The sequence below is a fragment of the Halichoerus grypus genome, chromosome 7, assembly GCF_964656455.1.
Source record: "Halichoerus grypus chromosome 7, mHalGry1.hap1.1, whole genome shotgun sequence".
Taxonomy (NCBI): Eukaryota; Metazoa; Chordata; class Mammalia; order Carnivora; family Phocidae; genus Halichoerus; species Halichoerus grypus.
Window position 1 is genome coordinate 16104463 of NC_135718.1, and position 13484 is coordinate 16117946.

A 13484-nucleotide genomic window follows, 5' to 3' on the forward strand; every position below is an offset into this window, starting at 1 on the left:
GAGTCCTGTTTTCCCATTACACTGACTGAATTTGTATTGCTAGTCAATGAGAAAGCTATGGGGTTTTGTGTGTTTATTTTTTATCTAGCTATTTGAACTCTTTCATTAGTGACCTGCATTTTTATTTCTTCTTGCCTTATCACATTGGCTAGGACTAAAACAATGTAGAAAAACTTTGGTGAAAGTGTAAGTCATTGTCTTGGTGCTATCTTTGTTGAGAATGCACCTAATATTGCACCACTAAATATGACAGATACACTGTATCAGTTTGAAGATCTATCTTCCTTCTCCCAGTTTACTGAGGAGTGTGCTTTTCACTGTAGACTACACAAACTTCCTGTCAAGGTGCCTTAATTCTTTCACTTACATTTTCCTTGAGAATCCAGAGATTGTCCTAACTGGCTGGGAACTCTCAGCATTAGCATCCCAGCTGAACTACAGTGGTTTAGAACTTACTGTGACTTTTCTCTTTCTCCTTTCACTCACATTTGGCTCTGGATGGCCTAAGGGAAGGAGCTACTTTGTGTGACATTTCCTATGCTTCCTTCATCCCCTGGGAAAAAAATAATTAAATAATAGTGTGTGAACCAAAACAAGAGCACCACTTCTAGAATTTTCTGATCGGCACCATTCAACAGATTTCATTCCTGGCTTCTATTTTGAAATAAATTTTTTTCCACTTGATTGTCTTGAGTAACCAACCACCATCTCCCACTCTGGTTGCTAAGTGGCTTTTGTAGTTTCTACTGGAGGGTGTGAGAAAGGAATCACTACCTGACCTCTGATTTACTGTTGAGATTTCATGCAAGCACAGGGGGCAGCTACTTCTAACTCTGGGCTCTCAGCACTGCCTTCGTGTGGTTCATGCAAAAGAACTATTTCACACTTGGTTAATAAAATGATTTCATTGCAGAGTATATTTGATAATTTTTAGGTGGTGAAGATTTTTTGCTAAGCTATAAACGAAAAGATTTCATTTTGTCAGGCGTACATTTGGAGCATGACTCTAATGTGACTTGGCACCTGTCTAGAGAATTATCCCTGTGTCCAGTGACATTTTGCTTAGGGGAAGTCAACACCTGCTGTGGTGGCATCTGTCATATTTAGGAATGTGAAATGCTCATGAATAATGCAAGGCCACCTCAGTAAAATGCCTTCTTCAGAAAACAATATAACACTGGCAAAAGACTGTTATAAGCAACATAGAAGAGAATTTGGGGTCCTCCTAAGATGAAAGCTGTGGATTATGTCCTTTACTATGGCTTTTCCCGTCTTGATGTAAGCTAGATAGATTTTATTATTTTTAGACAGTTTAGCTAAGAAAACAAGAACCTGCTAAATATGAGAATCCTTTCTTTTTATTACTTTAGTACAAACCAGTATGAGTCTCCACATCAATTTGGATGTTAATGTTTTGGGGGTGGGGTTTTTTGGAGATGGAGTGGACTCATCTCAGGCACATGGTGTGTAACTAGCAACCATCCAAGAGCGACCAGGCCAAGAGAGAGATGGATGCCAGAAACCCCAAGAAGCGAGGCCCCCCTATCATCCAGGCATCAGTAGCTGGTCTTTGAGCCCCTTCCAGTTCTAATGGGGTCAGCTTCCGCTTCCAGGGCTGTTGGTATAGGAGGTTAGGTCAATGGGACAATTATTTTTCCTGCCTCAGCTGTTTCTCTTTGCCTCCAAATCCCCATGTCCAGGAAAGAGGCTGGGAGCTGTGACAAGGTGTAAACTAAATAGTCCCTACCTCTTCTCTTGCAGGCAGGTGACAAACATTACCACCCCAGCTGTGCACGATGCAGCAGATGCAATCAGATGTTCACAGAAGGAGAGGAAATGTATCTTCAAGGTAAGATGGACTCAAGAATTCAGTAAGTTCTTTCCGCCTGGGGAAAGAAAACCTTGCTTTGTTTGTTTGTTTTCAGAGAAGGAGGCATTTCATTAGCTACAAGGCTTCCCAGATCCAAAATGAATGTGGCCGGAAGTTACCTCATCAGTTAGTATTAATCAGCCAAGCAGTTGACCTGCCAGCCATGAGCCCCTGAGTGTGTTTAACAAAGGAATGTGTTGCTTCTGGAATTAACGAATAGGATTTGATGTTTGGTCCTATGGAGGTGAGGCAAGAGTGAAAATTAGCAACACTTCCTCCCAACCTTCCCCAGGAGGTCTGGGAAACAAGACAAAAGAGAAAAAGCATTTCTAGATGCTGCTTTGTCTTTGCTCCTTTCGCTATCCTGCGAGAAGGGTTTTTTAATGCCTCCAACCTGCTCTTATGCAGGATTTCAGGAAGAAGAAAACCTCATAGTTGGTGAATTGCATCATAGATGTATTTCATCCCATTAAGATGATGTAGCTCTCATATTGAAAGAAAGAGAGGCAGCAAGAGAGTGAGAGAGAACGTACCCAGAGTCCCTGAAAGAGAAATGGAGAAGTTTTTGGTGGCAAAGAAGTATTCATTACCAGAGGACCATCATATTTTTGGGGGTGGTGGGGGGAGGGGCAGAGGGAGAGAATCTTAAGCAGGCTCCATGCCCAACTGGGGGCTCGATCTCACAATGCTGAGATCACGACCTAAGCCGAAATCAAGAGCTGGATGCTTAACCGGCTGAGCCACTCAGGTGCCCCCAGATTTTTTTCTAATTGAAAATCATTTTGAGAAATTTTCTCAGTGTTTAGTAACCATGACTAGTTTTTATCTCCCCTAAAATGCTGAAATTTCTCAGCAAGAAGCTTAGGGGAGGATTCTCTTCCAAACAACACCATCTGCACAAACATTTTACTATTTTTAGCTGGAGAAAGAGTCATTAAATCGACAAGGGCTTATCAGTAAAATTAGCGAGAACCACGGGAGCTGGTGCTCATTCAGTTTGGTAATAACCAGGTCTCATCTGCCTTTGCATTCATTTCTTTGTCTCTCTGCACTTAACACTATGTGTATTTTAATGAATGGTTTGCTTTGCTCTCTGTTTAGTTTTTATACAACGAAAAAAGTCTACGGAAATGATTCTTGAATATTAAAGCAAAGCCTTATCTACTCTTCTGAAAAATGCTAGCTATATGAGAAAATGACAACCCAAATATCCCTTAGTTTTCATGATCACTCTGGAAAATTCTGATGAAAAAAGTCACTGAATTTTAAAGGGCCCAATAAAGGGAAATGACAGGCCCCCAAACCCATGGTCTCATGTGGACTTTATATGACACATTTCTCCGAGGGCAGGCTGTGACTCTCCGTAGCCATAGGCAGGTGTCACTTTGCATTTTCAGCATGGAGCCAATTTATTCTCTATTTGGTCTCCAGGCTTTGTTTTAGATTTTAGTGTGTCGATCATAGCACTCAAAACCAGACACAAGGGCGCATGTCAACACCGTGTCTGCTAGGAACTGAGACTCAAAGGCTCTGGGTGCAGCTCTGCACGTTCACATGGTTCTGGAACCTGAATAGAGAGTGATTTCAAGCTGTGCGCAAATAACAGCACAGTCATACTACAAATAAACAACTATCCGTTAAGATGGGCTATCCTCAGAATTCCAGGGATTGTTGTAAATGTCTTCTGGAGTTGGGCCTTGGCGCTCTTTGCCTGCCCTCTCGACACATCCTTGAAGAATGAGTAGTTCATCTTCCTCAGCATCTGGTACTCTCCCTGAGTCACAGTCCTTGTGTGTCTGACCTCTGGAGAACAGTGTGACACTGTGTGCAAACCCAGTGATCTGGCCAAGGGCTCCCACTCGAACCTTCACAGCGAATGCTGCTTCTGGGCCCACCCTGACCCTTGGCTCTCCACATTAAGAGGATTTCCTGTGCTTTGTAGCCAGCCTCAGAGTAAATGCTAACGCTGAAAAGACTATGTGTCTGTCTGGTTTGTTTGTTTCATTTTCCTTTTTTTTTCTGTTTTTATTGTTTTGGGCTCTGGGTTAAGCAAGATAGGAATGATTGTTAAATAGGGATTAAAGTATTATTCTGATGTAAAAGGTATTATCCTTGTCATGAGTATTATTTTAGCTATTTTAGCTCAGTAGTATAAAATAATTCAAGAGTTACTTTAATTTGGTGACTTTTTAAGTACACACAGATGGTTGCTTGAAGAGATAAAGATTTAACAATGATGTGTGGGAAGTCTGATATTCATACCGAGACTTATTAAATTTATATCATTTACTTGCTGCTTTCAACTTAGTAACTTTATTTGCTAAAGTCTTATCTAGTGCTCCTTCGGTTCTTCTGCCCATAACCATATTTGAATGTGTCCTTAGGTGAACATAGGACTTACATACAGGTCTGACCCACAACTGTATAAATGACATATATATCTAGGCATTCAAAATCATATCAGTGGGCTTGGATTCTTACAAGAGCTTTCTGTGGGATTTAAGTGTTTTGCTTAGTTCTGTGATGCGGGCACCATTCCAGGGAAGGGCTTCATATTCAGAGAAGGTGAGGCATTGACTCAGGGACAGAAAATGACACTTAAGTAGTAATTTCACTCGTTTGAGAGTGGAGATTTTTTGTTTTGTTTTGTTAATTAAAAGGCTAACAGTTAAAGAAAACTTCTGCATTTGTAACATAACTTTCGACCTTTCTACTAGTTGGCTTGGTTTTCCATATCTTTGTAGATGACTGTGTGTAATTGGATCAACAAAAAATTCAGTGAGTTTTGCTTCTGGATATAGACTATTGGGTTTGACTCTATCTCCCTTATCTAAATTGCTTGGTTGTTTTGATGTTCTGTAAACATGGTTTATGCCTTCTATTTAAATTAAATACAGCCTGTAGTAAGCACACAGACATGACTTTTAAAGGATAATAATATGGTCCAAAACAACAGCAACAACACTCAGTCAAGAACTAAACATCTCTTGCGTCACAACACTCTTGCGCCCGTTAGTGGTATCTGTGGTCTAGAATTGTGACCTTTCTAGAGCAAGCTCAGACTGAATGAGGAAAACTCACCTGGAGATTAGAGCTGTCATAATTCACTTGGGCTCTAACACTCCCCCCTGATAGAGAGAGAAGGATATGAAATGTTCTCAGAAGTTCTGGCTTCTTTCCATTTCCTTTAACTCTTTGCGGGCATTGTGTCTTTCCAGGTTCCACCGTTTGGCATCCCGACTGTAAGCAATCTACCAAGACTGAGGAAAAGCTGCGGGTAAGGAAACAGAGCTGTGATGCCAGGTGCATTTGCTGGCTGTCTGTGCCCTCGCCACTAATTCTCAGGACTGGAGTTTTGGGGAAATTACTTTTTCATGACTTTCTTTTTTTTCTTAAGAGCAGATCAGGTTGAAAGCCCATTTGGCCAGGGAAGGAGGTTCCCTTCCCTCGAATGTTAAACCGATTGTGGTTAATGCTTCCAATGCTTGTGTTGGAGAAAGTAAGCCTTGCTTCACTAGTCAGGTTCATAGGAAAGCATTCAAGGGAACAGTCAAACCACACAGATGGGAAAAAATGATTCATCAAGTTCTAGGTCCAACATCTGGTGACCTCACCAGACGTTTTTGTACTTAGTCCATAATGTGCCACCCCGACCCAAACTCTGCATCCATGGTACATTTTACTCACCTCTTAAATCCAAATTCACTGAGTAGCCTCTGTCTCCAGAAGCTGATGGTTTGTCAGATAAAACCTTTAGGGAAAACAATGATGAGCCCAGAAGTGTCAATGTGAATAAGCATCCTGGTAACTTAACTCTTAGGTAACATCAAAATGTTTCAGTAACTGTCCTTGAACATTAAGCATTTGGGTAAAAGGATAGACCCTCTTCACCTCTCACTTCTAAAACCTTCTCCTGGTCTTATTCAGCCCTGACAACACCTCCAGATGACACTATTTTATGTGTTTCAGAAGCAAAGAGCCGTACACGCTTATAAGTCAGTATCATAATCTGTATCCTATTCAGATGCCCCTAGTTTTTCCCTTGGACTGTGAAATATTTTCTGAGCAATAATCATGCTGGATCCCAGTCCACACGATCCCAGTCTCTCGGGTTAGCTGACTTAGTGGTATCCTTGGAAAAACTGTAGTTTGACTGTGTTCCACTTGGCATCTCAGGGAAAAGAATGGCCTGAATTTATTTTGGAAGCCAAACTCTAGAGTGTGATATCAGATCTTCTTAAACTGCCATTAGTAGGTGTAAGCAGCTATGCATTGTAACCCCATTGGCGTCATACTCTTATGGGAAAGAAAAAAAAACCCTATTTCTCAGAATAATGGAGTAAAAATAAAACAAACTGAAAAGGAATTTGTCCACCAATATCAGGATGGTTTTGGTCTCCATTTCAGAATAACAGCTTCAGCTTGAGCATGTGTGTATAACCCTCAAGTCCATCCGCCAGGCAGGTGCACACTGGAACAGTCACCCATGTTGGGCACCACAGTCTGAGATTTTTGAGGAACTATGGATGCTTTGGAAATGGGTTATCTTTATAAAATCCTAGAACATTAAAGGTAGTAGTTGTCACTTTTATCATGAGAATGTAAAATTCATAGCATAGCTTGGGGATGCTGCCCAGAAACCACCCAAGTAGCTAGTGGTTTATACTTTCTCTGCAGTGTTGCTATCAGTTTTTTGAATAATCATTTTCACTTCATCCCTGATGAAGTCTTTTGGGAGATGAGGAGAAGAATGCTAATGAGACCAGACTGCATGGAATGTGTGTTTTTTCTCTGTAAGGATTGCTTGAGTTTGCAGATAGTGTGTCTAAAATGATATTTAAAAAAGAAAGAAAAAAAACCACTCTTGATTGCATCTTGATAGAACTCTCTGGATAAACTTGTGAAAACAACTAGTGAAATACTTCTACTCTTTCTGGCCAAGAAGAGCTGTTAGTTTTTCTTCCTTTAGTAAAGTTTTCCAGAAAATTCCAAAACTTTTCTCCTAAAGCCAACATTCAACCACTTGGGAGGTCAGGCCAACCCTCAGCTTGCTCACCTTTGGGAAGCCCAGTAGTGTGTAGGATGCACACCAGAGGGGAGGAGGTTCCAGTGTGCCCTGAGTGGGGTATATGCTGACGTTGGTGGGGTTTAAAGGGGAATTGGTTTTTGAATAAGGGAATAAATGTTGTTCTCTCTTAAGGGTGTGTCTACAGATCACAGACATTGAGCCAAGATTTCCAAGCCTTTCACAGGGTATCACATCAGTGCAGTTACCATAGCAAAATGAAAATGTTTTAAGAATCTTTCTGCAACCCCACTGAGTAATCCACATTCTTGGTATTTAAGAACTCACAGGCCATTTATAATGATAGATTCTTAAGGACATCTCTCAGTGGCTTCACTGGCTTCTTACTCTTCATATATAAAAATGTCTAAGCTGAAATAAATGGAAGGGAATCATGGGGTGTTAGAATGTAGGTAAATAAACTGTAACTTGAAGACCAGTAAATATGCTTTTACACATGGGCCCTCAAACACACACACACACACACACACACACACACAACTTTAAAGCGATGCCCCTTGACAGTTACTCTCAAATTCATTTTCCCAAAGGTTTTGTTTTGTTTTTTCTGTATAGTGTTTCTAAACTGAAGATATTTCTTTGTTCATTCTTCCCTTTTTTCATGTTTTATGGCAGCTGTCAAATACGCATCGTTCTTCATCCGATTTCTTTTATCCCAAAAGTCTGGTTCGACGCACAGGACGGTCTCCGTCTCTGCAGGTTGGCGCTGTGTCTAGGCTGAGGCTTCCAGCCGCTGTCCTGGCCCCAGGCTTCTGTCGCTTGTCCTCTCCGTGCTGCTTTTCCCACATAACTTCTCTGGCTTCTGCAGAGGCAGATGCTTTTTCTCACCCCACAGAGTGCATCTCACGTTCTGATTCTGGCTGTTTTCTGAGTATTGTTTTCATTTAGAGTACTGGCTAAAGCGTTACCATCATTCAAGTGAGCACATTAGAAGCTCCCCTTTTGGTCTGTATTTACACATTTGTTCGTTAAACAAATATTGCCAGGCACCCAGGTATACTGAGTGCTAGGCTGGATGCTCTAGACCTAGACTAGCAGGGAAGACAGATAAATAATAGATAAATAATTTATAAAATGGTGTAGAAACATATCATAGATCTGGGAACATCAGGTGAGAGAAAGGATCTCAAGGGGCACTTCCTGGGGAAAGTGGACTTTGAGTTGAATTGTGGAGGTTGGTTGAGATGAGCACACGTGTAGATGACGAGAAAGGGGTGGGGCTGGCGAGGAGCAGCATGGAGCCAGGGGAACCCAGTGCTTGGGGAGGGAGTAGTTCGGCTCAAGAAAGCAATAGGGAAGTGAGAAAGGAAATGAGAGGGACCAGGCACCTACTTTGCAGAGGCCAAGGAATTTAAATATACTGTCACGTGCTCTCCCTAAGAATCCCTGTGAGGTAGCTGTCCTTGCCCCCATTTTACAGGTGGAGAGACTGAGACCCATCAGAGTTAAGTAATTTCCCCAGAGTTAGCCCACCGGTAAGCGGAGGAGTGAAGATTGGAAGCCAGGTCGCTGAGTTCGTAACTCGTGCTCTTTCCACTACACCACAGGGAAACTTAGGAAGACAGGAGGGGAGCACTGCATACTGGCTAAGTCTGATGTGTTTGAGAAAGAGAGCAGCATGACCTGTAGGACTGTCCAGCAGCCAGGAGAGGGCTCAGCCAACTCTCCAGAGGAGCAATGAAGCAGGAGATGGTGCTCCTGGAGCATACTTGACCTTCTTCAGGGGTCTCTGAGAATCCGTTGATAACTTTCCACAGCCCTGTCTCGGCCCAGAGGAAACCCATTTTTTTAGCCCTGCTCACAATTCAAGATTACAACATAACACTTTAGTCTGGGCTCTGTGTGTACACCTTTTGTCTGCGCCTGCCAGGACAGCGCCAAGGCTGATGACAGTTGCTGAGTGTACTTTTATTAAAACTTTACCTTCTTTCTTTAAATGGTTTGGAAGAGAGTTAGAGGTATATACATTTATAGACGTCAACCCCCTAAGGTTCTTCATCTATAGGATGAGGTCAGCCCACGGCGCTCCCCAGACATCAGCAGTAAGACTTAATTGCTGATTCCAGGCCTTGGGTGCGTTGTGTTGGTCCACGATACTGGGTTACACTCCCAACTTGTATTTGTCATTGTGATCTTCATTCTGTCCTAAAGCTCATTCAGCTCTAGTGACGGAGTTTTCACATGCAGTGAAGTTACAGTCTCATGAATCCAGTGGAACAGCCGAAGATGGTCCCCACTGCAAATGAGTGTTGCTCAGGATTAGGACCTCTATTTGGCAAGAAGTTGCTTTTTCATAATTTTGGGGTCCTTTTTCCAAAAGTATACTTTATAACTCAAATAGTGTTCTCTTTTGTTAGCCTGAGGCTATAACCAACTGATGCATTTTCATGACTTGAACAAAAATACCGTCATCAAGTGTGAGATTCTTTGGTTTGGTCCAGACCCTTAAGTTTAAAAGATGGGGAGCCTCTTAGGTAGTGGTGGGTTAGAGGAGAGAGAGCTCTGTTTTTTATAACCACTCTCTTCCTATTCTGGTTCAAAAGGGACATCTGATTCCCATTATCTAGCCGTAGATATCAATGAAGTCAGCTTCAGCTCCATCACAGAAAGTTGTAAACAGCTTGGGACCTGGCAGAGAAACAGGCCATTTGACAAGGTCTCCCTTCACGCATTGGCCATTGAGGAATAGCTCACCAGAACTTTTAAGAAGCCTGGAAACGCCAAGGCAATTCTCAAGTCACACAGATATGTTGATCTTTTAGACGCCTTACACCAGCCGCTCATTTCACCAGATAATACCAAACCCTTTTAGTTATTAGGTAAACCAGCTGTACTCCTTGCAGGAACATTCAGCCCTCTGTGCCCTAGAAGTAAGCCCTGGTTTTGTCATGGAGGAAATTGATAGGAGGAAAGTCATTTTATTATTTATATTCTGCAGTTTGCTCCTTTTTTCCTCAGGCTGAGATACAGGTAAAAGAAAATGATGAAGTAGAATTATCTAAGAAAAACATATTCAGTTTTACTTGCTTGGAAAAGTTTTATTTGAATAGTGTCTGGAGGTAAAACTCAGTACTGAACATTTGTGATTTCTGCTATAATTCATCATAGACAAAGCAGATGATATTCCCAGGACCAAGTTTTTATAATCCACAGTGGATCGCTTGCTATATTCTAAAAAGGAGCTTCTCTCATGTGCCTTTGGAGGCTAAAGCATGAACGGACTGCCATACAAAATGGGCATGAGATTTTTTTTCTTTTGAAACTAACATTCACTATTATAACGTATGCATTTGCAAACCTATAATATGCCAAACAAAAACCGTGTGTATATTTTTTAGGAGCTAATTAGAGGTTTTATATATGTCTCGAACAAGGAGATAATGTTATTGTTTTATTAACACCACTACAATACATATGGTTTATTCTAGGCTTTCACTTTATTTGAATATTTTATTCTTTTTGGTGTGTTTTTATCATTCATCAGGATGTATAGGGGTTAATATTTATACTGGAAAGACATTGAGGCTCTTAGCCATAGTAAAGGCCAATGGCATTTGTGAAACTCTCCAGAGAAGGGACGGTGTGCGGGTGAGCCCCTCCTGCTTCCTCTGAAACATAAAAGCCCTTGCTCCAAAGGAGTTAATTTCACCCTTTCTTGGCTTAGCACTGAACATGCGACGTATGCAGATTGTAAAAGTATTCCTTCTTCTGCAGCTATTATCACCACCTTGTCTAGTGAACTTCAACAAAAACCCAAGGCAGGTTCTGTCAATCCCAGCAGCCCTTCCTATAAGGTGTCAATCGCCTTATATGGGCAGTTGTCCCCTGGGGGTTCATCAGCTCTTTCCCATCTGGTTGCCAGTTGCTTGTAGTTTCTCTCCCTTTGTAGAGCGTGGCTTTGGAGGAATGCAAATTAGATGGGTAGTTGTCATACCCCTGCCTCTGCTGAGGGGGGGAGGGCGGGGGCAGCAGAGTGCTCTCCGGCCAAGAAGGGACCCCATGTGCACGGTGGCCCATAATGAAAGTAAATGGAAAATGTTCTTTCTCTGCTTATTCACCAGGCAGAGCTCTGGTAAGTGTTTTAATAGTATCTGAAGAAGGATGAGTGCTATGTGGAAGCATAAAAAGATGTCTTCAGTGTAATTCTCACTTTGTGACTGTGCCTTCTGAGTGGGAGGACAGATGGACCAAGTAAGGCATAGAGGAAAGCTCAGCTGTAAGGTAGAGGACTTTTCAAAAGATTTCATGCAAAAAACAAAGAGACCTGTATTTTCAAGCAGCTACTGTAAGGTATCAAATGCCATTTTTTCTCTTCCTTCTTGAAACAAACTACTTGTCTTCAGTGAGACTTCTCCTTGTTGATTTTTTTTTCTTTTGAGAAAAATAAAAAACCTTTTTGAAATCAAAAGTAGGTACATGAACGTGTGCTGGGGAAATAAATGTAGGTCACAGGGACCCCTCGATGAGAGAGTGAGCGAGGACAACCACATGCAATAGAAGGTTCTTGGTGAAGCTCCCTTTCCTCCTGTTGCCAAAATAAGGATTAAATTCTTTGCCTAATTGTATTAGCAAAATACTCTGAGAGATCACAGCCAGTCTGTAATCCTTTCTGTATCTACTGTGCCTTCTCCACCCTCACCCTGCCTTTTTTTTTTTTTTTTTGCCAAAAATGGCACTAAAAAATAGAACTGAATTTTCCAACTGTGCTTTCAAGTTGGGTTTTTCCACAAGGCATGAGGGAAAAGGTGTTTCGAGGAAAATAAGTAAATTGCATCTGCTTTTAATAACAGATCCTGTTTCCTTTCTCTGTAGAAGTGGGCATACCTTTGAGGATAAATATTAGAAATTATCTTCATTTATAATACAGTTCACCCTTGAACAACATGGGTTTGAACTGGTGGGTCCAACTCATACACTTATTTTTTTTCATAAATACACTGCAATACTATAAATATATTTTCTCTTCCTTAGGATTTTCTTAATTACATTTCTTTTCTCTAACTTACTTTCTTTTAAGAATGTAGTATGTAATACATATAACATACAAAATATGTGTTATTCAACTGTTTATGTTATCAGTAAGGCTTCCGGTTCAACTGTAGGGTATTGGTAATTAAGTTTTGGGGGGAGTCAAAAGTTATATTTGGCTTTTCCACTGCACAGTGGGTCAATGCTCCTAACCTTGGCATTGCTCAAGGGTCAACTGTATAAGCAAGAGAGTAATTTTGTTCATCATAACTCTCATAGAGGCTCACAAAGGCTGCTGACCCATTGGGTTATTGAACTCAGTAATTCCTGGGTCACTGTTGTTAACTTAGATAGGAGAAGGAGTTGAAATAGTTATGTAGGTTAAATAATTGCATATAAGGATCATCTGTGGAAATGTAGATCATCTGTAAAACTTTGTTCTAGCCCAGCAGGGTGACACTAGAGTTAAATTCATGTAAAGAAGAAACAGTCAGTGGGATTTGAAAGAGGGAAGGCACGGCAGTGAGTTGTTGCTTTTCAGGTTAAATGAGTTTCAACTGGAGTGGATTTGAGCTGCTATATTGGAAGACAGCTGTGTGCCTTTTGAAGCGTCTTGGCCATCAGAGACCCTCAGCAAGTTTATTAATAGGGGGAGGGGAGATACAGCCGGAAGAACAAAAGGATTTCTTTTAATAATAAAGTTGTTCATTTAAAATTCAACATTTTTAGAATTCTAGATATTTCGAATTGAAACGTAAAATTCCAAATATTTAAGATTAAAATACCCAAACTAATAGTTGAGTTTTAAAAAGTAATCTTATTATCTTCGTGAAGGAGGGACCTCTAACCTCCGCCGAGTGAGCACATACACTTCGGGAGCCCTTGGGACTGTGGCGGAAAAGCAAGCGATCCGTGTGCGCTGTTTGAGCTTGAGCATGGGTGAAGAGGCAGCGCACCAGGAACCCTTCCGGCAGATAAGAGAGGCCTGTGCAAGGTCTTTGCCATCCGGCATGGGAAGGGCATAAATCAGTAAAGCTAAGACCTGCACAGGAAGTCACCATCTCGGGCGGATACACAATCACTCCACAGAGCTCTCGAAAAGGGGAACGGCATTAGGCAATCTGACTGCTGCCCCGTGGACTGTGATAAATGACCTCACGTATCTGAGTTCTTATGGGAAGGCACACAAGTGCAGAGAGCTCTACGGACATCTCGTCCATGGAGCTCACATTTGAAAGGACTCTTCTGTCATGAAGAGCAAAATAGAGACCGTACTCTCCTTCACTGTGTGAGGTTAAAAGATGAAGAAATCCAATCTAAGGTCTGATGTCTGGAGAATGCTGAAAATGGGTACGCGCCCTGTGCGAGGCAAGGTACTTGAAGCTTTATAGGTGTTGTTTCCTTTGTCCCTATGAACTAGGTGTTAGTACCCTTTGCTCCATTCTAGAAATGAGAAGTTGAAACTCAAGGAAGTCAAAAGAAAAAGGGAGAGAGAAAACGAGAAAGGAAAGAAAAAGAAAAACTCATAGAATGTCACACAACGAGGAGAGCCAGGATTTG

General features: G+C 41.5%; 1 protein-coding gene across 8 annotated transcripts in view; it reads left to right on the plus strand.

Annotated features, from left to right (window-relative positions):
• The window catches only part of ABLIM1 (actin binding LIM protein 1), a 291491-nt gene that overhangs the window by 232412 nt on the left and 45595 nt on the right, over positions 1-13484 (plus strand). For all 8 annotated transcript variants that reach the window (XM_078077085.1, XM_078077083.1, XM_036075711.2 and 5 more), the window contains exons 7-8: positions 1762-1849; positions 5089-5147. In XM_078077085.1, coding sequence (XP_077933211.1) covers positions 1762-1849; positions 5089-5147 — 147 coding nt within the window. The remainder of the gene's footprint in view (positions 1-1761; positions 1850-5088; positions 5148-13484) is intronic.